The sequence below is a fragment of the Oryzias latipes genome, chromosome 14 (assembly GCF_053564925.1).
Source record: "Oryzias latipes strain Hd-rR chromosome 14, Olatipes_Hd-rR_3.1".
Lineage (NCBI taxonomy): Eukaryota > Metazoa > Chordata > Actinopteri > Beloniformes > Adrianichthyidae > Oryzias > Oryzias latipes.
In genome coordinates, this window is record NC_136250.1 from 21,519,276 (window position 1) to 21,546,198 (window position 26,923).

At 41.4% G+C, this 26,923-nt stretch overlaps 2 protein-coding genes across 25 annotated transcripts in view; one reads left to right on the forward strand and one right to left on the reverse strand.

Moving 5' to 3' along the window:
* Positions 1 to 1,320: 1,320 nt before the first annotated feature.
* On the reverse strand, positions 1,321 to 8,084 carry timm22 (translocase of inner mitochondrial membrane 22 homolog (yeast)). The gene is made up of 4 exons (XM_004076597.5): positions 7,716 to 8,084; positions 7,348 to 7,544; positions 1,859 to 1,931; positions 1,321 to 1,777 (listed from the first exon to the last, which is right to left on the reverse strand). The coding sequence occupies exons 1-4, from the start codon at positions 7,972 to 7,974 to the stop codon at positions 1,701 to 1,703; spliced, it is 606 nt and encodes a 201-aa protein (XP_004076645.1). The 5' UTR covers positions 7,975 to 8,084; the 3' UTR covers positions 1,321 to 1,700.
* Positions 8,085 to 8,534: 450 nt separating this feature from the next.
* tspoap1 (TSPO associated protein 1) overlaps positions 8,535 to 26,923 on the forward strand; it is a 75,350-nt gene continuing 56,961 nt past the window's right edge. For 13 of the 24 annotated variants that reach the window (XM_078930347.1, XM_078930338.1, XM_078930340.1 and 10 more), the window contains exons 1-3: positions 8,565 to 8,705; positions 9,323 to 10,283; positions 15,354 to 15,602. In XM_078930347.1, coding sequence (XP_078786473.1) covers positions 9,447 to 10,283; positions 15,354 to 15,602 — 1,086 coding nt within the window. In that variant the 5' untranslated portion in view covers positions 8,565 to 8,705; positions 9,323 to 9,446. Of the gene's footprint in view, positions 8,706 to 9,322; positions 10,284 to 14,551; positions 14,897 to 15,353; positions 15,603 to 26,923 lie in introns of those variants that run through there. The other 11 variants (XM_078930346.1, XM_078930348.1, XM_078930361.1 and 8 more) reach the window with 8 other exon arrangements.

A 26,923-nucleotide genomic window follows, 5' to 3' on the forward strand; every position in this document is an offset into this window, starting at 1 on the left:
CAAACTGTCACGAGGACTCGTCCTCCTTTATTACTGCATGCTTCACATCTGTTTGCAGAAATAAAAGTGAATGATGACGCAGTGAACTCCCTGAAATGATGAAGCTGAGGAAGAACTGACCCCGTTATCTATTAACCCTTGTAATATCTTAGATGACCCCACCCTCACAATGATGTGTCATTGCTACCGTGACAAAGGTGGAAAGATTTCATGTAATCCATGGACACCAGTGAAGATCACAAATCATTGAAGAAAAAAGGTTCAGAGCACCGTCTAGTGGGTCTAGATGACCCCACTCCCAACGTTAAAGTGCCTAGGATAGCAAAAGGGTTAAACAGCATCCATACCACCTTCTTCTTTTCCTCAAATTCTATTTTAAAGAAATCATGTTCAGGTGCATTTTCTGAAACTTAACATTTGGCTATTTAAGTCTAATAGGTCAATTATTTTTTTCATTTACTTAAAAATGTTAAGTTTTGAAACTGGATCTTTAGAAACGGGGATGCTCAACAAAGTTGACTGGAACAATTCAATTCTGTCACTTCTTAAACTTTTATGGAGAGTAGTGTTGTCTAAATCACTCTATTCAGTAATATGGTGGTGGTGATGAAGAACAACACTAAATCTTTTGGTTCTAACTGGGTCACCATGTTTTAAAAGCTTTTTGAGGACGCATCTTTCTGCACAGGGTGGATTAGAGCGCCATCTGGTGGTGAATCTGATACAGCAATTTTAAAAAGATCATTCAACATCTTTGAGTTTAAACAACTGATTGTTTTCCTCGAGCAGATAAGAAAAACTTAGCATTAAAAACGGAGAAATCAAGTTTAATTTAAACCTTTTAACTATCAAAACATAGAAATCAACATTTAACTCTTTGTTTTCAAAATGTAAAGGGCATTTCTTTCTAAATAAAATGTATTATTATTAATTAAATACAATAGAACCATTCAATCCAGTGTTTCCCAAACCTGGTTCTTGGGAAATCCTCTTCTGTTCAAACACACCTGCTGTCATTTACAGGCTTCTGATGAGGCTGACAATGAAATGAATCAGGTGACGTTAAGAACAACAAAAGAGACGTGCAGGACAGTGTTCTCCGAGGACCAGGGTTGGGAAGCGCTGGTTTGATGAACCGATGCTCCACATCCGTCCTCTGGGAGCCGGGGTGGATCAGCTGAGCGTCAGGATCCAGAAGACAAAAACCTCAGGAGGTCACAGCAAAAACAGAGCAGCAATCATGTAACCACACAGACCTATCCTGACAAAAATGTATGTTTTAGAAAAAGTATGTTTGTTGTGCAAGTACAGCACAGCCAGTGCAAACCAACTTTAATGTTTATTAAATGTTTTTAACTGCTTTTCCAACCGTAAGGTTTTAATTCCATTTTTTTTCCATCTTTATAGATGACTTTGGTTTAAAAAAAAAAAAAATTTTTTTAAACAAATAGTTTATGAACATATATTTGTAGTTCCCATGTGAAAACAATGAAACGTTTGTCTCCATCCAGACACGCTGCTGGCCGATCCCCAGATGAATCTGTCGGATGCTCCGTTGCACATGGAAAGCCTCACTTCAGTCCACATAAAAGGAAACTAGAAGTCTCATTTCTGTCGGTGCGGCCCAACGTCTCAATCCCACTGTCCTCAGTGAGCGTCTGCATGTGCAGCAGGGAAGTCCTCATCTTCCAAAGCATGACTCAGCGTAAATAGTATTCGATGGCAGCAGAGAAAGCAGCAAATCCTCCACATCCAAGAACTCCAGCCTTCAGCCCGGCTGCAAAAACAAAACAACGAAAACTTAACATCAGTGAGGAAAACAGAACAAAGAGGTCAGTAAAAAAAACAAGCTGCAAACCTCGAAATCCAATGACACCTCCGGTTACACAGCCGCTGTAAACGGCGTTCTTCCAGTCGGATTTGCCCCTGTGCTGCAAACCAAACACAAGCGCAACAGGAAAGTTCATGCAATATTCATTTGAGGCCAAAGTCAGAAAGAAAAATAAAAGAAGTCAGAAACTATTTACAAGTTAAAATAGGAAAATTCAGAGTAAACCAGCAGGGGGCACCAAAGAGCTCTGAAACCTCTGTTGGACTTTCTGTACAGAAACATCCCTTCAACATTGTAACCCTCGTGCTATCCTATCAAGATGACCATTGACGTCTTATCCCTACCATGACAAAGGTGGATAAAGGTGGAACGATTTCATGTAATAGTTCGGCGCACTGTATAGTGGGGTCTGAATGACCCAACTCCCAATGTTAAAGTGCCTAAGATAGCACAAGGGTTAAACAGTGTCTGGTGTTTCTAAAGCTGCAACAGCTGATTCTATTCTATTTTTATTTTTTTTTCTTCTTTTTTCTTCTCTTTCCTCTTCTTTCTCTTTTTTTCTTAACACACCTGCTAGCTGCAAAAAATGTTCACATGTCAACATGTACACAAAACAGATAGTGTTCACGAACGCATACCTATGTCTTTAAACCAACTAGTGTGAAATCTTTCATTCATTCAATCACGCAAACTATAAGTGCAAAGTGAGCTAACACCTGTGCTCAGGTGAGTGTTTATGTTCTTCTAAAATGGATGGTGGAATGTGAAAAGAAGGAGGAGGAGCGCCCAGCCACCCCCACACCCAGACCCCCGCCGCAGCAGCGGCGGCAGCCGGAATTCCCCCAACGCCACACGGGAACAGGCAGGGAACGACCGCCCCCCGGGCGACCAAGACCGCCACCCAGGCCAGGGCCAGCAGGACCGCCGCGAGGCCCCCAGAGCCAGAGAGCAGGGAGGCGCGGAGGGAAAGAGAGCGCCGCCCCAGCCCAGCCAGGAAAGCAGCCCCCCCGCCGCGCCGGAAGAGCCCAACGCAGGGCCCCACCGGAGAAGGACGCCCACAGCCCCAGACACCCAAGGGACACGGCCGCCATCGCCAAGGGGCACGCACCCCCCACCAGGGAAGGGGTAGGGGACAGATGGACCCAGGTCCCACCTTCCTTGCAAAATGTGTGTGCGTGTATGTGTGTATGAGAGGGTGTGTGTGTGTATGTGTGTGTGTTTATGTTGGAATGTATATATTGAAGGGGGAGGGGTGTGTGTACTAAGGAGGGTGCAGTTAAAATTGGCGAGTAGGGCACTAGGGGGACATCTCCTGATTACTCACAATGATGTCCCCTCACCCTCCCCACCAAGGGGCCCTAAATGTCTAAGGTGCGGTTAAAATTAGCGGGTAGGGTGCCAGGAGGACGTCTGCTGCTTGCTTGCAGTGATGTCCAAGCACCCCCCCTACCAAGGACCCTTCATGTCTAAGGTGCAAATAAAACCGAAAGAGGGGGGGCCCACTCCATACGGCAACCATAGGAGGGGGGCCACTGCCAAGTAGCCCCCCCCCAAGGTGCATCGCAGGCTAGACCCCCCCACCCCCTCACCCTAATATGAGGTTATATGAGGAAGGGGGTAAGTTGGGGACAGCTGGTAGACTGTCAAACAGCTGTCCCCCAGCAAAGAGGCCAGGGCCACCCAGCCCAGGGGCCCCACTCCCGGAGGCGCAGACACCCCAGGCCCGGCACCACCCACCCCACACAGAGAGAGAGGAGCCAGAGAGCGCCGCCCCCCCCGGAGCAAGCCCAGGCCCCCACCCCCAGACGCCGGCCCTAGAGGAGCTCTGGTCAGGCCTTGACGGGACCGAGGAGGCCAACCGGCCGAGGCAACCACTGATTGCCTCAGCGGAGACCCCGACCCGTTAGCCCCCCCGACCCGTACCAATAATGGCCCCCCCTCCCCCCCAGAACGCCCCCCCACAGGACAGGGCCGACAAGCCCCCCACCCCACCCCAGACCCCGCAGCCGAAGCGGATGACACCCAGAGCGACCGGGGGCCCCGAGAGGGTTGTCCCGTCCCGCCCCAGAGCCAGGGAAGGGCCGATCCCAGCCCCAGGTGCAGATGGGCAGCCCGTCCGGCGCCGCTGGCACCCCCCCCCCCCCCCCCGAGCAGGGCCCCCCGCCAACCCCCCCCAGCGCAGGCAAAGGGACCACCCCCCCAAGCCAAGCCAGACCACCACCCCACCCCCCCACCACGCACACCCAAGCCCAGAGGACCACGCAGCGCCCCAGCCCGCCCCACCCAGGCACCGGACCCGACCCCCCGACCAACGGAGCCCCCACCGCCCCCGCCAGGCACCGGAGGCCCCGACCCCCACCCCAAACCACGGCAGAAGGGCAAGGAGCAGCGACAACCAAGCCCCCCACCCCTTAAGTCATGGAGTCAACCATAGGAGACCAGAGAGACCGAATTCTTTCAAAGTTACTTGAGCTTTGGGCTGACATTTTTTCCAAGCTGATATGATCAAACAGCAGATTTCTCTGTTGACTTATGTTTATATTTTTCTTGTTTTTCCAATTTATTAAAATAGTTTTTTTGGCAATACAAAGAGTTGTGAAAATGATAGATGCTAATCCTTCTTCTATATCGATGGCACTCATGTCACCAAGCACACAAAGTGACGGTGAAGCCGTGATTGAAACCTTAAGCCAGACTGATAAATCGGCACATACCTGCTGCCAGAGTATTTTTCTTATTTTTAACTAAAGTATCATATGTCATGTGACCTAAAACCAGACTCCATACATGCAGTTAAAGGAAAACATGTTAAAAATGATAAAAAAAATGAAATTATAATTGATTTTTATACATTTAATGACATGTTTTATATTAACATGTGTGTTTGTTTAGAATATATTTAGAGTACAATTCTCACGTGTTTGTATCATACAAGTGCAAATTGCTTCGTCCTCTACTTTTCATGCTATCCCCATTGAAAAGGGCTCGTCATTTACCCTTGTTTCGTTTATTTCATATTTCAATATTGTTTTTATAGTATGAACACTGTAGATATTTGTTGATGTGGCTGCATTCATTTATGGTCTGCATGACCCTTCAGAGGTCATCTGCTCCTCATTTAGGTCCTTTTACCTGATGATGAGGCTTCAGAGCAAAAACCTTCCAGTAAATGTTCACTTTTGTGAGTTTGCAGGAATGCCTCTCCTTTCTGCCTGATTTTGTTTGGGCTTTAACCTATACACTCGTCTACCAGGTGAAGCGCACAGAAACTTCCCAATAGTTTGGTTGGGTGCAAATTAAAACTCTGGGATGGGACGTTTCCTGGGTTTGCTGTTAAAAAACCCATCAATGCCGTACACAAAGCCTGCCCTGATGCTGTCGACCCCCCAAACAAGGAGCTGGAAAACAACAATTCAGGAAAAGAAGGAAAGGAGAAGATTTGACAAGAAATTCTAGACTTTAAGACTTTCTAGAGCTTTGAATCTGAACTACTTTAATCCTATGAAACAGAATCTGTCAGAATACTAGTGCACTAAATAGCTTAGCTGTGTTTTTAAAGGATAAATACTTGTTCTTTTGATTTAAATGGATGAAAGGAAACTTAAAAAGACAACAAATATGTTTAAAACGTTAGCTACACCAAATATTGCTTGTCTGATAACTAATAATCAGCTAAAAACGGTCATTGTCAGTCCAACGACAACGTCATAATTGTCCTGTTCTGTTTTGTGTTGTTGCACAGTGTGCTGTACTTTTTTTTTTTTTAACCCTTGAAGTTGTGGTTCCATCCTGGTTGAGTGGGTTTGGACTTCAGAACACTGGAGACTAATGGGTCTGTTTACAGGAGCTGGATATTTCCCACTAAAAACATGAACAGAACAGATCCGTCTGGAGTTTGCTTTGGCTCTCTTGTTCCTCTGTGACTTTAAACTGAACCCACACAGTCAGTGTGCAGAAGAAAAGTGCAGCTGCAGCAGCATTACCCATGTTTGGATTTACTTCATTGCTATCGGTTGGATTCAAGATCATCCAAATTCAGCGAAAACCAAAGTTGAGTTGCGGCGATGGCAGCCTCTCTTGGGGTGCAGAGCAAAACCGAAAGTTGGAAAAAAAAAGAATGAGCGTGAACTGACTTTCCAATCCTAATCCATAGGGTCCACCATGACATCAAGCCATCTAACAGCTTCGGCTCTACTCTGAGGGCTTTTCGCAGGACTGTTTGACTGTTCTTCCATTAGTGAGGCCATGTTGGACAAAAAGGTCTGGCTCTGCTCTAGTTCACCACAAAGGTCCACAAAGGCAGCTTTAGGTCAGAACACTAACCGGCTCTTCCACATCTTCAAGGACTTACTAAAGAGACCATCTCCAAACTGCTCCCATAAAGTTGCTAGAATGGAATTGTCCAAAATCTCCTGGTGTTGAAAAACCCAGAGATTCCCCTTCCTCCACCAAACTTCACACCATTCTCCTGGAGACCAGCAAACCCAGACTCTTTCATCTGACTTTCCAGTGGAGGAGTGTGGGGCAATTTTCCAGAGAACACTACTCCTCTGATCCGGCACTTCCCTGGTGATGTTTAAGAGCCGACCTGAGGACTCAACACAAAATGGGAGACCTCAGCGACCTTTCCGTCTCCGTGTGTCCCACCTGTTGTGTGATGTCTGTTCTAATACCTCTGACAGCTAAGTGAGGAGCTTTTCGGGGCATTGAAATGTCACAACTGGACTCTTTACACAGGAGCGTCCCATCCCAGCACCGGCTGGAGCTCAGAGACAAGAACTCATAGAAGTATGGGAGGGAATGTGTCAGGGTAAAGGCCCGTACACACCGGGACGAATATTCGCCAGGCGTTATTCGCCAGCGTTTTTCGCCACGTTTTTTATGTTCACACCCAGGCGATTTTCGCTGACGATGAGTGGAGTGAACATGCAATTTCATTCCCTGACATTAGATGGCGCTTAATGTAAAACAGAAATACTCCTGTACACAAGGTGGCGCTGCGCAACTTTACGCTTCTGAAAGTCGCTTTTCACTCAGAAGAAGAGAGCAAGTATTTACACGCTTGTCAGAATCAAACAAAGAAAACATGAATATTTCAAGCACCAGTAGCTCCAACTGGTGCTCTGGGTCGGGGATATTTTAGAATGTCCGTCATTATTGCTTCGCGGCAGTGTAGACGCTACTTGGCGTCTATCTTCTTCGCTGGTATGTGTGCTCAGCAAGGCAGTTTTGTGTTTGAGCGCCCCCAAGTTGTGTTTTACTGTAACTTCAGAAGCTCCAGACACGTGAGCAAAAGCGCCATTCTCATTGGTCGAGTAGATTTCGACGCCACGCGTCGAAAAAAAAAACGAACCCGAGGCGTTTTTTTTTTTTGACGCTTTAACGCCTGGCGTTTTTTCGCGTCGGTGTGCACACTCTCATTGGTGCCCTTTGTTTAGTCACGAGGCGTTAAACGTCGGCGAAAATCGCCGGCGAAATTCGTCCCGGTGTGAACAGGCCTTAAAGGTGTGACCTACCGATTCTATGATGCATTCTGTACAGGAGAACATGGCTCCCACGATGGCAAAGTTCTTGGCGTACGACATCCCTCTCTGACCCATGTCCTTCAGGACTTCTCGCGCTGTTGGCGTTCTTAAAGGATCTTTGGGGTCAAAGCCAACGTTGGTGTCGATGCCAGCTGTGAAAACGCCAAACGCTCCTCCGAGGACAAACCCTGCAGCAGGAAATACACAACATCACTGATGGAACGATAAGTGGCATGAAATGCATGCTGGTGGTTTGCAGGGAATTCAAAATAAATAACTCACTCAAAAGGAAATGTTTGCATCCAAGCATAACGTCAGTCTAGATTTTGGGGGACAGTAGATGTTTGAGGTGTAATTACCTCCCACACAGGCCAGCACAGACTTGAAGGCGCAGCTCTCCATTCCTCTCTCGATCATCTTCTGCTCGTCGCTCTTAGCAGGAACCGGCAGGCCCCCCATCACGCCGGGGTTGAGGTCCTTCGCGGCCCTTTTGTCTCCAATGAGATGCTCCAGAACCATGCTGTACTGAATGGTGGAGCTGCCCATGTCAGAACCAACCGAATTTAGGTCTTTTAAATCGGAGTCGGCAGCGCTTGCTGATCCCGAGGAGGCCGCCATGTTTCTCAATGACACTGGTTATGGTAAATGTAGTTCAACAAGACTGTAAGCAGATTCGCTCAGGTTTGCTGCAGACACTGCTCTTAAAAAATAGTTTATTTATTTACGAAATCGTAGCTGAAAAAACATTATTTAGCGATAGCTTATGAAGCAAAATAACACATTTAGCCAGGTGTAACAAATGTGTCGTTCCATTTCCGCACTTTCGACACGGGTTAACGTGTCGTAGCAGCTGAGGTTGCGTTCAGAGGTCACTATCAGTGCTGTGATTTATAAGACGTTGACTTTATGAATAATTCACTGTGCGGCGGGAAATTTTTTTTCTTCTTTTTTTCTTTTAATATATAACTACTAACGGAGAAATTAAATAAGGGTAAATGTTTGAGTTGGGGAAATTTGCCTAAAGAGAAGCATTAAACTAGATGGTTCATTAAAGAATCAAACAAAGGAAATTATCTCTCAAACATTTCTGATTATATCTTTTCACAATTTTCCAACCAATTACAACGAAATAACCGCCAGGTGATGCTTGTACACAAACGTGAATAAGCTTGTGGGATACGGACGGGATGTACTTGAACGCAGCACTGCTCCCGGACGGGCCAGCAGGATAACGGGGGACTGACTCTCCGTGTGACACGGGTCTGCTCGGCGCAGATAAACAAACCCTTCCTTGCATGAACCCGTGGCGCTTTAACAACTAACTCTGCAAGCCTGGGTCACGCTGCACAGTATGTATCGACGTCCACAAAAGTTACTTTGATTAATAAATAAATACATTAAAAAAAAAACATTGTATGTAGCAATAAAGAAAAAAAGTTTACACAGTTAGTTTGAGCACGAGTTTTGTGTTCGTTCTAGCTAGAATGAAAACGTAACGGTGAGCTGACATCGTCTAAAAATACGTATAACAGTAATTTATCATGACTCGAACCAGCTCAGTGTATTAAAATGTGAATGTTTTTATTATCTTAACGTCTTTAAACGGCAGTTGTTGTTTTAGCGGAATTAAGCTAGGTAATTAGCTCCCGTTAGCTAACGGTTCATGCTCTTAGGGAGCTGTCACACTGTCACCGCGAACTTAAGCTAGTTTAAGGGAAAAGCCACTTGTTGCACCTTTAGGTGTTTGTTAGCTCACCTGGTAAAATGTTTTTAATTCATCAGGAAGAAGAAAATCCTACTAAGAATATTTTGTTAGTGTCTTGACCTGTCTTTCCACCTTTTTAACCCTTTCAACTTGGTATTATTTACTTATTGCTTATGCTGTCATCATACTAAAAAACACCTTACTACCCCATTAACCATCTTTATTTTTCTATTTCTCTTTTGCCTTGCCTCGCCTTTCCAGTGCATGCCTTGCATGTTAGTTGACTCTGCAGACATGTTCTTCCTCGCTTTGATGCATGGCCTTTCTTAAGAAATGATGAACACAACAAAAGCTGTCTTGCATGTTGTGCTGTGAGTGAAGCATCATGAGAGACGACAGGGATAACCCTCTGGCCCTGTCATTCAAGAGTTCCAGCTGCAACGATTACAGTCAAGAACTCCGGCGATTACGTGCTGATTTGGAGGTAGAGAAGAACCAAGCGGCGTGGGCCTGTGGGCGGCTCGCTGTGGAGCTTCGGCGACTCAGAGAAGAGGCGGAGAGGGAACATCAGAGGGCTGTGAAGGAGCTGGCAGCCAGACGAGGGTCTAGAAAGAGTCAGAATGGATCTAGAAACCTTCTGGTTGAAGATTTAAGGAATAAAGATGATGGACAATTCTGCAAAGGTGTACCCACAGGGGAAGAGACTTTTCATTTCTGTAGCAGTCAAACACAGCTCCTGCTTGATAAGATTAATGGAAAGGATGCACCTTTTAAATCACAGGATTTTGAGCTAGAAAAGGCCATCCTCCTCTGCCACCTGCTAGAGACTCATGGACAACTCCTAAGGGGAACTCAAAAAACCAAATCTCAACGCTGTGCAGCCAAATGTTCTTCAAAGAAGCAAGCTAAGGAGGAGACCAGTAAACCCTACAAGACAAGCACTTTCTCTAATTACCCAAGTGCCCCACAACTGAAACCTCAGGGTGACTCCCACTCATCCCAGAGGTCCAAACTAGAAGGGTGGAGGCAGTCATTGGAGTGTAATCTACCTGCAGATGCTTCATGTTTCTCCACTAAAACCTGTCCGAGCACCAGCCTGACAACGGGTCACCCTCATCCTCCTCCTACACATGCAGGTCAGGAGAACCGGGCATCAAACTGGACTGAATCCTCTGGAACAGATGAGTCCTCCATCTCCAAATGTATGGGGAGGAACATGGAGGTAAGCAGATTGTTTACCTGTTTATTGTGGTTCAGTTCAGAAGCCATGAACCCAAAAGTCTCAAGAAATCTGTGTGCGTGTTCTGACAGGTTCTTTGTTTAATTTGTTCTTTTAAACTAAGCATTACTATAGTAACAGAGGCAGACCTGCAGAATGACTGAATCATCTTATAAAAAATATATATACAAACTCTTTTTTAACAATAAAAATATACGCCTTCTTTGAGCGGGTTCTGTTGTTGTGTCTAGAGTTTTTAGGCTAAAGGATGAAGGCAGTCGATCATTTAGGTCAGTGTTTTTCAACCAGTGTGCCGCGGCACACTAGTGTGCCGTGGGAGACGGTCAAGTGTGCCGTGGAGAAATTGCCCTCATTAATCATTCACTGATCTAAAAACATTTCCCATCTCCAGGATATCAGCTCTTTGTTCATCCAAACAGGCCCTGATAAAACACTGAGTAGTTAGGAATATGAAAGATCTTAAAATTACTTTTTCTTTGTGTTTATTTAATTCTATTAAAGACATTTTGATAAGGATTACGTTACCGCGATTTACCTGCAGCTATGACAGTTTGCGGAAAAGTCCCGTCCCTTTAACTGTCTCCACCAATCATTCTTGAAGGCTTAATCACATGTCATCAGTCTGACCAATCAGAAGTGCTTAAAGTCTTCACTTCCTTGTTCTTAATTCTGCTGATAAAGTCGCTCAGTTCTAACAAAAATACCGGCTAAAGCTCTTCTTTAGCGGTGTAGCTTTCCACAGAGTCCGGTGTCAGACCGTGAAACAAGTGGACAATACAATAAATCTCAGAGACGCCAGTCTTTCTGCAAGTTTTCCGCACTTTTCACACTACATCTCCCATGATGCATTGGCTTAAAGAGCCAGTGTCCCAGCGCACAATGAGTTGTCGTTGCGAAACGCCTTGAAACCCCAACAAACAAACAGTTTCTAATGAGTTGTCGTTGCGAAACGCCTTGAAACCCCAACAAACAAACAGTTTCTAAATTTTTCTAATTTAACTTTCATTTCATCTCTTAGCAAAAACAGCCGCAACTTCCTGCTTTTCCGGCCACAATTATCACAAAAATACACGTGAGATTGCGGGCGGGCGGGCGGGGGTGGGGGGGGGGTTGTCGATCAATACAGACCATGAATTTCTGTTTTTTTTTTTTTTTGGATGCTGGTGTGCCGCGGGATTTTTGTCAAGGTTAAAGTGTGCCGTGGCTCAAAAAAGGTTGAAAAACACTGATTTAGGTCATTCCAGCATCTTTAACTCTTCATCATGTTTGGTTACAGGAGCCTAAGGGGGGTGGTCAGCAACTTTTTTTATTTTTTCAATAATCTTTAGTAATGTAGTGAAGTCCATTGTCTTACTGAGGATGTGCAGTGCAGTCCGGAAGTGCACTCCCCATGCAGAGGATGGTTCTTTGTTTGGAAGAATGTCTATTCAGCCCAGTAACATCCACTGTGATAGATCAACTAAATCTTGATGTAAGTTCTGAAAATTCTTGCCTATAACAGGAAAAAAAAAATAAGGTGCAGGTCACAGGAAGCCCTTTGAAACAGGTCTCCATATTTTTCTTTTTTGCTTGTTTCTTGCAAATAAGAAAGTGGTTAATCTATCCATATGCATTGATGCTTACATTTATTTCTGTAGGATCATTTTTTGATCACATTTTTGAAATTTATAAACTGCTGTAGAAAACCAGAAACGGATCATAACAACTAAACAAATTCCTGATTCATTTTATGAAATCTACTTTTTTATTTTTAAAATGGCACAGTTTCCCAACAGTACCAGAGATCTGTGGGGTGTAACTTAACATTTTCAATCTGTTCTTCAGAAAACGAGGTAGAGTGTTCTGCTTTTCCGCTCTCCTGAGTGTTGGAAGTGGGTCAGTGTGTCCCTGACACTCAAATTTTGGATCAGGTTCATACAGAGGAAAATTTAATAATTGAAGATTTAACTGTTTATAAACAAAATCCTTTATCCTTTCATATATTTCTGTGCAGCTCTGCATCTCAAAGGTTAAATCAGCTAAAAGATTCCTGCAGTTTAAATGAAAGATGGGTTTTGTTTTTGTCCTTTTTCTCAATTTTAGACTTGTTTTGCTTATATGAAGTAATAATGCTATAACAAAGATTTAACATAGCAAACATGCTTGCTTTTGCTTTTATTTATTATTGCCAAATTTATATTTACTGCTATAAGCATAGTGTATAAATCAATCCTAAAACAGTACGTCTTGTCCTCAAACTACACAACTAAAACAAGTTTAATATCCTTTTAGTATTATGGGATGTCAGGAGCTTCTGTCGAAACATGGCTGTTAAATGAAACAGTCATTAAAACGGAGCCATAATGGACACAGCAGTGAAATATGCCGCTGACCTTTCAGTTTTATGTTCAGTAGCAAATAATTTATAGTTTGCGTATCATATGTTTTGTCTTTTATTGTTTTGCTACAAGCAGCGCAGCCCTAAAATGATGACGGGCTGAAGCAGAGCAGAAAGTCTTCACAGCAGAGGTGGTGTCGGGCTTCAGTCTATTAAACACATGCTCTTGAATTGTATTAAATAATGCATTTGTCTGCAAACACAAGCAGCCTTTGTGTCAGAGCACATAGGAAAGGAAATTTGTGTTTTCATCATTTAATAACACCAGATGTTGAGTTCTAGTCAAATGACTCCCCTGTGTTTTCAGTTTGCTTCAAATACAGTTCTGAACTTATAGAGACCCCCCACCATGTGTGGATCATTATGCTTTTCATGTTTATTTGCACGCTCATTCTATTGACCAGCCAGCATTCCAATACACCAAACACAATTTTAGAAGCATATTATTTGCTAAAAAAATGAACAAAGAAAACGACTTAAAAAGACTTGACCTATAGATAATCAATAAGGGTATCAGAATCACAGCAGGCAAAATCCCAAGGATTCTTAAAACTGATGTGTGAAACATTTTCTTTAGTTTCTAAAGAATAACTCAAAAATATAGTCCTGTTCAAGTTGAAAGCAATCCACCCTCAGTAAGATTTAGTTTAATTTGTAATTATTTTACTTTTGGGTTTTATGAGGCTTTGTTATAAATAATAATGAAAACGCTAATGTAAAAACAAATCTGGTAATGAAGGATTATGTTGGTTAAAATCTGTTTCAAATTTAAAATTAAAGCCCTGGCCGTCCCACTTTGACCCACTCTTACTAGCTGACTGGCCTTTATACTTCCATCCCTTTCCCTATTTGCCCCTGCCTCTCTGGTCAGAGCTGCAGTGGCAAATTCTTCAAAAATAAATAAATAAATAAAGCCCACTTTTTGTCAAAATGGCGACCTCTAAGTTTTAGAGGAGTCTCCAAAAGTAAACTTTGAGATTTCTTTGGCAACAAGGGTTTTTGTTAACCACACCCACATTCTTAATTATAATCATATTGTATGCTATATTGTTTCGATCAGCTTGAGCCAACAATTCACATAATCAATTTTCACAATATTATGGTTAAAAACGTGGGAGCAGCTGTTAAAAATCTACAATTTTTAACTCCATCATTTTTTCCCAAGTGGCTTCCCAATGATGCTCGAGGAGTTGGGAAGAGATGAATGGAAATCCGTAGAAGTTTAACTTTGTAGCTGATACTTACCGTGATTTTTATTATTTAATTTATTTATTTTGCAGGTGGGTTTGCTCAAACAGATGTTTTCGTTTCCTATAGCCGTAGATCCTTTTTTTTATACTTAAACATTTCAGACCACAAAGCTTTTTTTTTTAAATTACTTTTTATTTCCCTTTAGTTCTTGTATACTAAGTTTGAACCATTTCAGGCCACTTTAGCCTTTGTAGCTACATGGAACATGAAATGTTCACAATTTGTAATTTGAAAGCTGACATTGAGGTGAACAAATCCAATTCATTCTTTCTAAAACACTCCTCTGAAGCTTTGTTGCTGAAGCATCTTCTATTACCTGGAACTCAATAACATTTAAATAAATGAATAAAAATTCAGGAATTAGTCTGTACCGCACATATTTGATCTTTCACCTGCCTCGTGCAGCCTCCCTCCCTTGCAGTGTTGACCGCCTCTTGAACAATCAGTAGCCGGCCAGCATCATTCCAGCGTCATCTCCATGGAAACCAGCCTCAGCTGCTGTGATCATTGGGCCTGCCTGTTAGCCTGCCTTTTTGTGATAGGATGAGGGAAGCAGCAGTCCCAGCCCCCCTCCTCTCAGCGACATTCCCCGTCTTACACACGTATTTTTCCTCGCATCCTCCTCCTTCACCTTTTTTCTGTTGGAGGAGGCGAAATGGGATTAAGCCACCCTGTCGAGTGTCTTTCTGCATCTGGATGGAACGCTTTTTCGCACGGCTGCGTCATAGTCAGGAGACTCGCAGCCGGAGAGTCATCGCGTCTGGTTCATCACAGCGTCGCTGAGAGAATGGAGACTATAGAGAAGACCTGTTAGACCATTTTCAGTGAATTTTCTCTGGGGTATTTTTTTTTTTATACTTTGGCCTACAAAAGCTGTGACAGTAATCTGGAGGGTAAGAAGAAAAGCACAGTGTCCTCCTCCTGTTTTGGACAAACCTCCTGGGATTACAGAGCGGCAAGAAAACATGTAATGGCAATGTTGTTAGCAGGACTCTGAATGTAAATATCAATACTAATAACTGCTACGCTGTTGGGACGTGCTGTGAATTGTCTGCACCAGCCAAGGCTGAAGAAATGTAGCATCCCTTCAACTGGTTGTCCTCATTTGGACAAAATGCTACTGCGTAGCAGCAAAGGCACCTCACAGCTTCTGGTCCTCTGGAACTGCTTTATTCAAGCTCAGTTACCGTTGATGCTTTGAAGCATTTACACAGAGAGGAAACAGCTTGCTATCTGACAGCCATGGCAGGAACAGTACTTGGTTTGTTCTCCACACTTTAACGGAGTGCAAAAAGCCTTTCATCCCTTGAGCTGTCATTTAGATGTTTGGACCGCTCATCTGCATGGTTAATGTCAAAGTGAGCATGCTGTTGACGTTCTCAGCCGACCACACAGATCTCATCTGCTCTGTGTGACTTTGACAGAGAGTGATGTACGATCTGTGCTCTCGGCCCGAGCAGCCTGAACCCGCACCCGAACACGCAGACATGGAGAGCAGCAACGGCATGGAGGCTCTTGGGAAACAGCAAGAGAAACTCAACGAGTCGGAGAAGCACAGCAACAACAATGACGTCCCAAAAACTGCCAAGTTAGCCACAAAGTCTTTGCTGGGAAAGCGGCACCATTCGCTCTACGCAAACCTCAGTGGGTTTGAAGCTGAAGGAGTACAAAAGGTAAGTGTGAAACTTTTTATGACCGATATAACATCCAGACTTTGTTTGTATTTTAGTTTAGATAAATATGACATTACTTGAATCCTCTAATCCTTTTAAATTACTCCTCTGTTGCATGGCGTCCCTCAGGGCTCAGTCCTAGGCCCGAAAAATTACTAGTGCTTTTAAGAATGTGTCCTACCATTTCTATGCTGATGACATCCAATTGTACTGCTTTTTTAGTGACCAACTTTTTAATGATTTAATTACTTATCAGGTATTAAAAATTGGCTTACACTAATTTACCTTCAACTAAATGAAAAGGAAATGGAAATCCTAATCATTGTCCCTGAACAGAAAGTATTCCTTATTAAACACCACATAGGCACTGTGGGCTACGCTTGAAAGCCTACCTTCAGGAACCAAAGTCATTCAAGCTACTTGGTCAAAAATGGTTTTCTATTACTGAAGAAACATTTTTAAACTAAGGGAAATGGTCACCAAAGATGACCTGGAGATTGTAGTCCATGCTTTTATCTCATCTCGTTTAGATTACTGCAATTCTCTCTTTATTTGTTTGAATAAATCCACAGCTAATCGCCAACAGTTGGTACAAAAAACAGCAGCAAGGCTTTTAACAGGAACTAGTAAAAGAGCTCATATTTTACCGGTTTTATCTTTTTTACATTGGCTACCTATCAATTTCAGAATTGATTTTAAAATTTCTGTTTTGATCTTTAGAGCTCATAATAGGCAGGCCCCTAATTATGTCTACTGTTGGTATCATATGTGTCCAGTCGTGCCCTTTGGGGTGACCTTGCTTTTCAAGCAGTAGCCCTGAGAGTGGAATGCCTTGCCCTTATCCCTTTGGGTGACCGATACTGTGGAGTCTTTTAAGAAACAGCTGAAGATGCTGTTTTTAAAAAGAGCTTTAGTTCATTGTTCTGTTTCTTTTTAATGTTGCTATGCTTTAATTGGTTTTACTTGGAAAGCACTTTGTGATTTTATCTGTGAGAGATGCTATACAAATAGCGCTTACTTAAGGCCTGTTCACACCGGGACGAATTTCGCCGGCGATTTTCGCCGACGTTTAACGCCTCGTGACTAAACAAAGGGCACCAATGTGAGTGTGCACACCGAGGCGAAAAAACGCCAAGCGGGTTCGTTTTTTTTTTTCGACGCGTCGCGTCGAAATTTATTCGACCAATGAGAATGGCGCTTTTGCACACGTGTCTGGAGCTTCTGAAGTTACAGTAAAACACAACTTGGGGGGGCTCAAACACAAAACTGCCTTGCTGAGCACACATACCAGCGAAGAAGATAGACGCCAAGTAGCGTCTACACTGCCGCGAAGAAATAATGACGGACATTCTTAAATATCCCCTTACCAAGTACCAGTTGGAGCTACTGATGCTTGAAATATTCATGTTATTTTCTTTATGATTCTGACAAGCGCGTAAATACCTGCTCTCTTCTTCTGAGTGAAAAGCGACTTTAAGAATCGTAAAGTTGCGCAGCGCCACCTTGTGTACAGGAGTATTTCTGTTTACATTAAGCGCCATCTAATGTCAGGGAATGAAATTGCATGTTCGCTCGGCTCACCGTCAGCGAAAATCGCCTGGGTGTGAACACAAAAGACGTGGCGAAAAACGCTGGCGAATAACGCCTGGCGAATATTCGTCCCGGTGTGTACAGGCCTTTAGTTACGGACTAATGACAGCATGCTTGAACTTTATGTCATTAACATTTGAGAACTAAAAGCAATCTAATTTGCATTAAAAAGGATTATGTACAGTGGATTTCCCTGTTAGGAGAATCTGTGTGTTGTATGGCACACTACTTCACAACCCCTGCTGTTTAACTACTTAATTAAGATCTTCATGTGGAGAAACCTCTAATGAGCTATCAACTCTCGTCCTGAGAAAAGATCTGTGGCCCTGATGGAACATTAAGCAGCGTTATTAGTGAGGGTCAGCAGCTGTGCTTGTTAACGAAAAACAATCACATTGAAATTCCTCTGAGGGATTTTCAGACAGTTCAGCGCGTTTGTCTCATGTTTCCCAAAAATCAATTTTCACCATAAGTAGAAACCAGGTTAGCTCTGTGTGCATGAATCTATGTAGCTGTCTGCAAATAATATGAAGGGCGTCTCTTCCCAGATCGCCACAGCATCCTTTAAACCCAATTAGGGCTGCACGATATTAAGAAAACTCGCGATATGCGATATTAGTAATTAATATTGCGATAACGATATAATTTGCGGTATATAAACAATTAGCAAAACAACCAAAGATATTAATCCCATTCCATTACAACAGCTTAAAAATTATACTACAAATGACCCTTGTTGACATAGGAGGCGAACATGCAACATAATAGGGCGCCATCCGATTAGTTAACAACGTAAAGGGGTCCATCTGATTGGTCAAATGCAGAAAGGGATTCTTTCAATCCATTAAACACTTCAAGCTGCCATAAGATTGTTTGGCCACATCTAAGGTAACCATTTATTGCAAATTTGCTGTCTTTTGCGATATGCATATTGCAAAGCTTGATATTGCGATAACGATAAATTTGCGGTATATTGTGCAGGCCTAAACCCAATCGTCTCTCACACCAACCACCCTCGTTTAGGAGAAGGGTGGTGTTTATCTGATTTGGATGGATGAAGTGACTTCAGCTCCTAAAATTTTTCTCTGAAGCACTTGAGTTGTTGACCACATCAGATAAATGTTAAATTGTGAAAAAATGTACGTGAAAATTTTTGGTCAGACAGTATAACTGGTATAAAATCTATATTAAGAATGGTCACGCCAACTAAAATAGCCAGTGTGGTGACTGCTGATCTGACTCATGTTTCAACACACTCTTAGTTGTGAAGCCTGTGTGGATCCGTGTAAAACAGGAACCTTTTCTGGGGGGGGGGGGATCAAAAATTTCTAGAAGTGTCATCCAAAGTTTCAGGAAAGCAGGTTTCCTCTTCACTCTCAGGTTTTTCCTTTTAGGAGCTATACTTTTCCAGATCCCGCAGCAGTGAATATTGGTACATTAGATGAGACAATACAGCAATGTGTCGATCTCTTACAAACAGAAAATATAATCGCCCTGTTTCATCCAGGTTTTCTTGGTTGATGATGCTAATGTGTGTCCATTGGTTTTGTCAGTTCTGCCCACATAGACGGTAAATATGGAATCTACTTTGTAAACACGTCTGTTGTCTGCTGCTGTGGATAAAATGACATTACTAAACTCATCAGAAACCAGGAGTGGAGGGTTGTACTAACTTTATTCACAGCGGTTTTTTCACATGGTTTAACCAACCAGTACCGTTTTAGTCTTCATTTTGATGAATCCTTCAAGCTTATTAGGAATTTAGTCATCTATTGATCTATGTAATGAGAATTTGCTCTTTTCTGTTTAGGAGCGACTTTTGTCATTAGATAAATCCTTCCTGTTGTGTGTTTTCTAATACAGACATTATTACCTTCTGTCTAAAGTGTATCAGTGATGTTTGCTCTCTGTGTTGCTGAATAGTGCTGTTATTGGGCTGTGTGCATACATATGGGTGTCTTTATTAGCTAAGCATGTTAATTTTAGTAAATAATTAATGGAGCTAAAACCTCTGGAGAACCAGATCCTGGCCGTCTAGGAGCTGAAACCTCAATGTGTCTGTCAGCCGTCTGGCTGCTCTGGAGACTGAGGTTAATGAACGCTCACTTGTTTTGTTTTTGCTCTCACATTTACTGTGTTTACAATTAGTGGAAGTTATAAAAATTATGGATTAGGCCATAGACACTCTCTTTACCCCTACAATCACTCTGTGATTACAGTCATTTTCATTTGTCTACTGTGTTTTTATCTTTTCAGTAGAAAAATAATACATGGTTTATTTGACTTAGATTTGTCTTAACTTAAATCTAAACCAAATGAATTGCACAGATATTGAAAACCGTTTTATTTATCATTCACTGGGAAACAGTGAACAAACAGCTAAAGTTATGTGCTAAAAATGTGTGGATGCCTTTTCAAACCAAACATTTGTTACATTAAAGTGATTAGTCTCTCTGTCTAAAGCTGAGTAGTGTGGGTGTTGCATAAGAAACACTTGTCCAGCTTCCATCCAGGACTCAAACTACTCTTCTTTTTAGTGGCTGAAAAAGGGGGGGTTGAAACACTCCTGCTGTCTTATTTGCAGCAAATTTTAACTTTTTTTTAAGGTTAAGTAAAAATTGAGTAGGCCATGTCAAATATTTTATCTTCCTCTTCTTTTTACTTCAACGTTTCCTTCAGAGGTCGCCACGATGAATACTTTTATGGGTGCCTTCACCCAACAGTACTAGGATAGTCTCCACGATTCTCCTGGTGGTCTTGTTTATACCCTGAATGACAGCTCTGCCAGCTTCGGTGTGTGCGTAAGTGAATGGGACTATGACTGTGAACCACCTTTTGACCTTAATGAACCCAGAAAAGTTCCAAATTGTATAAACTATTCAGCATAGATACCCCAACTGCAAGGCGGCAAAATGACAAAAACAAACCTCAAAAACCTGTGAAACCTTCTCACAATATGAAGTACCGGCAGTTCCTTTTTGAAGCTTTTCAAACCGCAGGGGAAAAAATTGACACACTCAGGGGGTTTTCTTTAAACCCCAAAGCCTAAATCATATTAATTTAAAGCCTTCGAATTAAGACTGTGAGTGTGGAACTTGGATCTAAAACAAAGTGTTTCATATATTCCTAATTACTTGACAAAAAATAACATTTATAAGGGTAATTTCCTTTTGTTAATCCAATACTTCTCCAAATGTGTTTTTGCTTTTAAAATGGTCAACAGTGTTAAATTATTACACATCTTCCACCGTGCTTTAGGCCTCCAAAGGCCCCTTCAAAAGTGAAGTCAAGCTCAGATTCTTGGTATATATTCATGTTAAAGTAACTGCAATAAAGACTGTAGGAATAGAGATAATAATAGACAAGATTGCTATTCTTTAAAAAAAAAAAGCAACTATAATTTTATGTAGTTTTACATGCTAAAGGTCCCTATTCCTCTTTAAAAGTTCTGATCATAAAAAATATTTGGCTATGATAAGTTCTGGTCTTTTATTTTCCTGTGGTTCTGGTTTCATGGCGTTCCTTTCTCTGGTTCTTCTGCTGTTGCTGTGATTTGCTGCAGATCATTGATAAATATCTATGATCCCTTTTTAAAACTGGAAAAGCGTTTTTCCTGGATGATGATGGGGAGGCTTGTGTTGTTGGTCCAATGCTTTTTACCAAAGGTCACTATTGTTGCTGGAGTTCCTCTGCTCAACGTGCATTTTCACAGCAACTTAAGAGGCTGGATGTCATTTTAGATGGCCTGAGGAAGCTGACCTTTACCTATCCTGGATATTGTTTGTGTTTTTAAGTTTCCATTTTCCTTAAACTCGGTTGCAGGACTGTTTGAATTCTTAAATATTGTTGAAATCAGATCCTAATGCTGCAGCATCAACCTAATACATTTGTGGGTTGTTGTATTTTTTTTTGCTTTTTTTAAAAAGAAACTGTGATCCCTTTCCTTTGATATTCTAAAGTGATATGTTCTGTCAGCACTCAGGGTGAAGGGCAGATCAGTCAATATCTTGGGATGTTGCCATCAGAGAGACCAGGTTTCACGCGTACAGTGTTTAAGTTGTTGGCAACTGACGGTTTGAACAACGTTGTGGTTCTTTTCTCCCAAATAAACCCCAAGGGATTCTTTTTTTAATTGTTCAACTGCAAATGTTGGGTGATAATTCTGGAGGACAGAAGATGTTTCAGCCGAACTCCCTGTGGGGGTGGCTAGAACTGCTTTGCAATTGCATTGATGCATCTGGATATGTGCACTGCAGCTTGCGTGGGGTCAGACTAATCACCAGAGTGAATCCAGGTGAAGGATGGGCGTCATTCTTATCACTCAGAGTAGTTTCATTAAACGGCCTGTTGACAAAGATGAGTTGACCTCAGTCATTTATGCTTTTTTTAATATCTTTGTTCTTAAGACAAATTTTGTAAACGTGCAACAACTAAAGAAAAATAACAGAATCAATAAACTTATTTAAAGGGGTAAAAAAAATAATCATTTGGGTCTAAATACCACAGCTGAACACTTTTGCTGCAAACCTGATGCTGTGGTGTTTATTGTATAGAGCTTATAGTTTAGAGAGCTATAAAGCACCACATCTGTCTGTCTGTCTGTCAGATATTTATATATACGTATATATATACACCGTCAAATGAAAAATCTACAAACAAATGAAAAAACATTAAAAATTTAAAAAGAACCATACAAGTAAGTTGCATAAAACATTAGACAGCAAAGATTCTTTTAAATAAAGGTTTCCAATATAATACTATATTTATTGCTTAGAAAAATTCTGCTGAATGATAAATCCTGAAGGTAAGCCTGTGTGAAATACGAGGACAGACGGACATTAATACATATGCAAATTTCTCAGACATGATAAAGGATATTTTTTGAGCGGCTCTTCATGCTGAGGGTCAGCAGAGAAACAAATCATCTCTATTGTGTCTCCATTCTCCACGCTTTTTGCTGAAGCAGCATCAAACGGCACAATGGTGGGACTTCTCCTGGTCATCTTTTGTACTTTTAAAACGACAAACCTTCTGTGCATTTCTGACACTTAATTAAGATGTCTTTGGAGGATCAGGATATTTTTTTAGGTATTGTATATTTTAGTTAATGTATAATATGAGGCAGGGAAGCAGCCGTGCTTGAAAGGGTTGTATACCAAAGCAGCGGACTAAGAATGACATGAAGACGGTAAAATGTGATTGTAGCTGTTGTTGTTTTTTTGCCTTAATGTCCTACTTCGATCATCTTTTGATCTGTTGTAAAAGCGTTCCCAGTGGTCATTTAACTATGAGTAGGCCATAGTTTCTGCAGAGTGGCAGTAGGTGGGACTGTTGGCTGGTTCTCCCCCACTTCCCGTCATCCATCTGTTTACATGCTCTCCCGCTAGTTTACAACCCCTCAAACCCCAGCCTAAAATTATTGGTGCAGCAAAAATGGTGAGCAATATTGGAGCTATCCACTGTGTAGCTTTGATCCAGATTCCAGCTGAGACGAGGAAAACAAAGACGTACATGAACCTAGTCGTCTGCAAGTGGATGCATCAGAATGGAGCAGAGCAGGGAGCTTGCGGCCCACTCAAAGTAATTACTATGTTACAAATACTCTCTTTTTCAAACTGCATTTTTTTCATTTGCTCTTGAGTAACAACAACTTTAACAATCAAATACAGAGATATAATTTGGAGCTTAGCTTTATTTTCATAATATACATCCTCTATCATGAGAAAAATGTTACAAGTCAAAAACACCAAAAAAAAACATGATTTTCATCGGCGTTGGTCCTTAAACCAGTTGTGACGCCAATCTTTTAGAACAGAATCATTCAGAATCATTGCAGCAACTTTCTAGGCATGCTGAAGAGGGCCAGCTTGTGTTGGTTCTTTGTTCTCGCCATATGAGAACCAGCATACTCTGTCACTGTCAGGTACCCCCGGAGATAAGTCCTGATAAACACGAGGGAGGGGGGGTCCAAGAGGACACTTAAGAGATCTCCCTCATGACTTATAGATGAGTACATGCTGGGGGGCCCTAGTAATGAAACGGCCCTCGAAGTGCTTTTGGTAATATTTTTAAAGCTTCCTCCAGCCCTCTGCTTATTATCTCCACCATAGCAACATTTTAGAATAAATATTTCTTTGTTATAAAAGTGTTGTCATCAAAAAGGTTGATGTATCATAACATCAAGAATATTAGAATGATGCTATTATCATGTAAAATAAATGTTGCATGTGTTGATGTTTATAAAAGCAAAGATATTTTAAATAGATTTAAATAGACAGCTGCTGTCTGCAGACATTGCTGGTGAATAGATGTGTTCAGGAACCTCATTTCTTTCTATGAGGGGCCCGTAGAGCCTTATAAATCCTTCTTACGGTACTTTCCATTGTTATTTGAACTGCAAGAAGCTTTCTGAATGCAAGGAAAATGTATCTGATTCTGCAACTGTGTGTGATAGAAAACGTCTTCATGTGGGCTTTACATACTATGTATTACTCACTTCAAACACAGCTAATTAGAGATCGATTTAATGACGACGTAAATTCTACCACACTTTCATGTATTTTACAGACATGTTCTGGACTCCTTTTGTTTTTTTTACACTGCTTTCACGTGTCAGGTCACACAAAGAGAGCCACGGAGCGAGCAGAAGCCTCTCTTTTCTGTCTGCGTCTTTGTCTTGTAGTCATGTCCTCGGGGGGCATATCATGGGGGATTTTGATCCGTCTGTAAAAAACGCTGATGCGGCTGTTTCTATGAAAGCAGACATTTCAATGGGACTTACAAAAGCTCAGACAAAAGAACAATCTGGTATGAATATGTAAAAACACATTTCTGAAATGTTAATAATGTGCCTCACATTTTGTTTCTTTGTTGCCCCTCAGTTTGTCATTGTGTACTTTTAGTTTTACATTTAGTGCTAACATTACTGCTTTATTTTACACCTTCATATGAGCTTTTCTGTGGTGTAGCTTTATTTCCTACTGAAGTCCCACATTTCATCAGTGCTGGCCTACCTCCAAAGCATTCAACATTTGTTCACCCACGGATTTTTAAGGGAAATACCTAAATGTATCCCATGTTGTTTGAACTGCTCATCTGAAATGACGATGTGAACACACAAGCTTCTTCCCTGAAGATCAAATTAAAAACATTTCAAAATCAAGTTCAATTAAGCAAAGTAATTTCACACTGTGTGAGGGAAATATCAAATATTTCTAATTAAATGAATTAAACATCATCATAGTGAGACACTGAAGCATAAATGTTTTATTCAGTGGTTTGATTTGAAAAACCCAGCCTTAATTTAATGCTTTCTTTATATGTTCATGTTGTCCTAGGTCCCTTTTTTTGGTTTAAGATCAACGTATGTTCCAAACATTTAATTTTACCTCGACAGCATTAAAGACGCACTCCAATGAAAATGGTGTCTTTGGTGTTTTTTTTTTTTTTTTTTTTTAAACTTTATTTTCAGAAATTTTATGATACAAACTTAAACACACAAACCTGCACAGTAACCCTCCCACCCCACCCCAAAACATAATAATAATAATAATGAGTAACTTTAGAACAAAAAAAAAAGAAAAAAGAAAAAAAATTAAAAAGAAAAAGGAAAGAAAAGTGTACATCCATGACAGAAATTTTCAAATGTTTTTCTCTATTCTCTCTGCAGAAACACAAGTACCCATGCATATTTAAACACTTATAGACCCACCCAGATACACACAAATGTACGCATACCTCTATATCTTCACGTTTAGGTTATTAGGCTAAAACATGCAAAGAGGCTTCAGCTTAGACTCACGTTTTTAACATAATTTGTAAAGGGTGTCCAAATTTCCATAAACTTTTCACAGCTGTTCTCCCTGCTGTATCTCAATTTTTCCAGTTGCAACACAGAGAGCATTTCTCTAATCCAGCCATTAAACGAAGGAGGTTTATCTGATTTCCACTGGAAGAGGAGAGTCCTACGGGCTATTGTTGTTGCAAAGGCAACTGCCCTCCCTTTGAATTTCGAGACTTTGACTTCAGGGGGCAAAACCCCAAAAACAGCAGTGAGTGGGGAGGATGGAACCTTTGTCTCACAAATCAGTGAAAGGACCTCAAAAATATTTGTCCAGAAACTCCTCAGTGAGATACAGTTCCAGAACATATGTCCTAGAGAGGCTGGACTTTGTTTACATCTTAGACATGAAGGACTGACATCAGGGTAGATCCTAGAAAGTCTTTCATTTGAATAATGAAGACGATGTAACACTCTAAATTGAATAAGACGGTGTCTGATACAAATAGAACAGGTGTGAATCCGTTCCAAGCAGAGTTGCCAGGATGTTTCTGAAAATGCAACCTCAAGATCTTTTTCCCATGCCAGCCTGGTCTTGTTCAATGAAAGTGGTTTAATACCCTGGATCTTGTTGTAAATTTTAGATATGTTGCCCTTTGTATGAGGGTTTAAAGCGAGGAAGTCGTCCATGGTGTCAATGTGGCAGGCTTCTGAGGGATCAAAATATTTATTAACAAAACTTCTGAGTTGGAGGAATCTGAAAAAGTGGGATCTGGGAATATTGTATTTTTCATGTAGTAATTCAAAGGGCATTAGATTTCTTTTGGAAAAAAGGTCCTTCAAAAATACCAGCCCATTTTTGTGCCACATCTGGAATGCACCATCGATATGGGACGGTGGGAAAAGGGGATTATTAACTATGGGAGAAAAAGAGGAAAGACGAGTAAAGCTAAAGTGCTTTCTAAACTGAAACCAGATTTTTAGGGAATGTTTTAAAACTGGATTAAGAACCTGGGGATGTGAAATTATAGGGATTGGGGAACTCACAATTGAAACCAGACCAACTGTTGACATGCTATTTACCTCCATTTTAGCCCAGGCTGGACCCTGGCTACTACCCCATGTGGAAATCCAATGTGGTATTTTACTAATGTTTGCCACCCAGTAGTAAGCTATAAAATTAGGTAAGCCTAGACCTCCAGCAGATGTTGGCATTTCCAGAAACATCTTTTTCATTCTTGGAACTTTTCTGCACCATATGAAAGATGAGATCATATTGTCTATTTCCCTAAACATTGTCTTTGGTATAAAGAAAGGGATCATTTGGAAGAAATATAAAAAACGGGGGAGGACAGACATTTTAATTATATTTACTCTCCCGGCTAAAGAGATAGGTAATGAAGACCATCTCGTCAGATCTTCCTTGATTTGTTCTGACAAAATCTTTAAGTTGAAATGGTAGAGGTCTTTGTAATTGTGTGTAATTTTAACACCAAGATAAGTAAAGTCCTCAACTCTTTTAAAAGGAAAGGGGGTATAATCTATTGCTGCTGCCAATTCATTGATTGGAAAGAGGTTACTTTTGGAGAAATTTATTGTGTAACCAGATATTTTACTATACGAGTTTAGTATGTTAAAAAATGCTGGGATTGATTGCTTGGGGTTAGATAAATATACTAAAAGATCATCTGCATACAAGGAGACTTTATGAACTTCATTATGTCTGAGGACTCCACTGATCCTGTCATCCATTCGTAGGGCAATGGCCAGAGGTTCTATGACCAAATTAAAAAGAAATGGTGATAAACAGCAGCCCTGTCTTGTTCCACGATACAGCTGGAAATAGTCAGACAATGTAGAATTAGTAAATACTGATGCCATGGGTGTAGAATAAATTGTTTTTATCCAGGAAATTACATTTTGACCAAATCCAAACTTTTCTAGAGTGGCG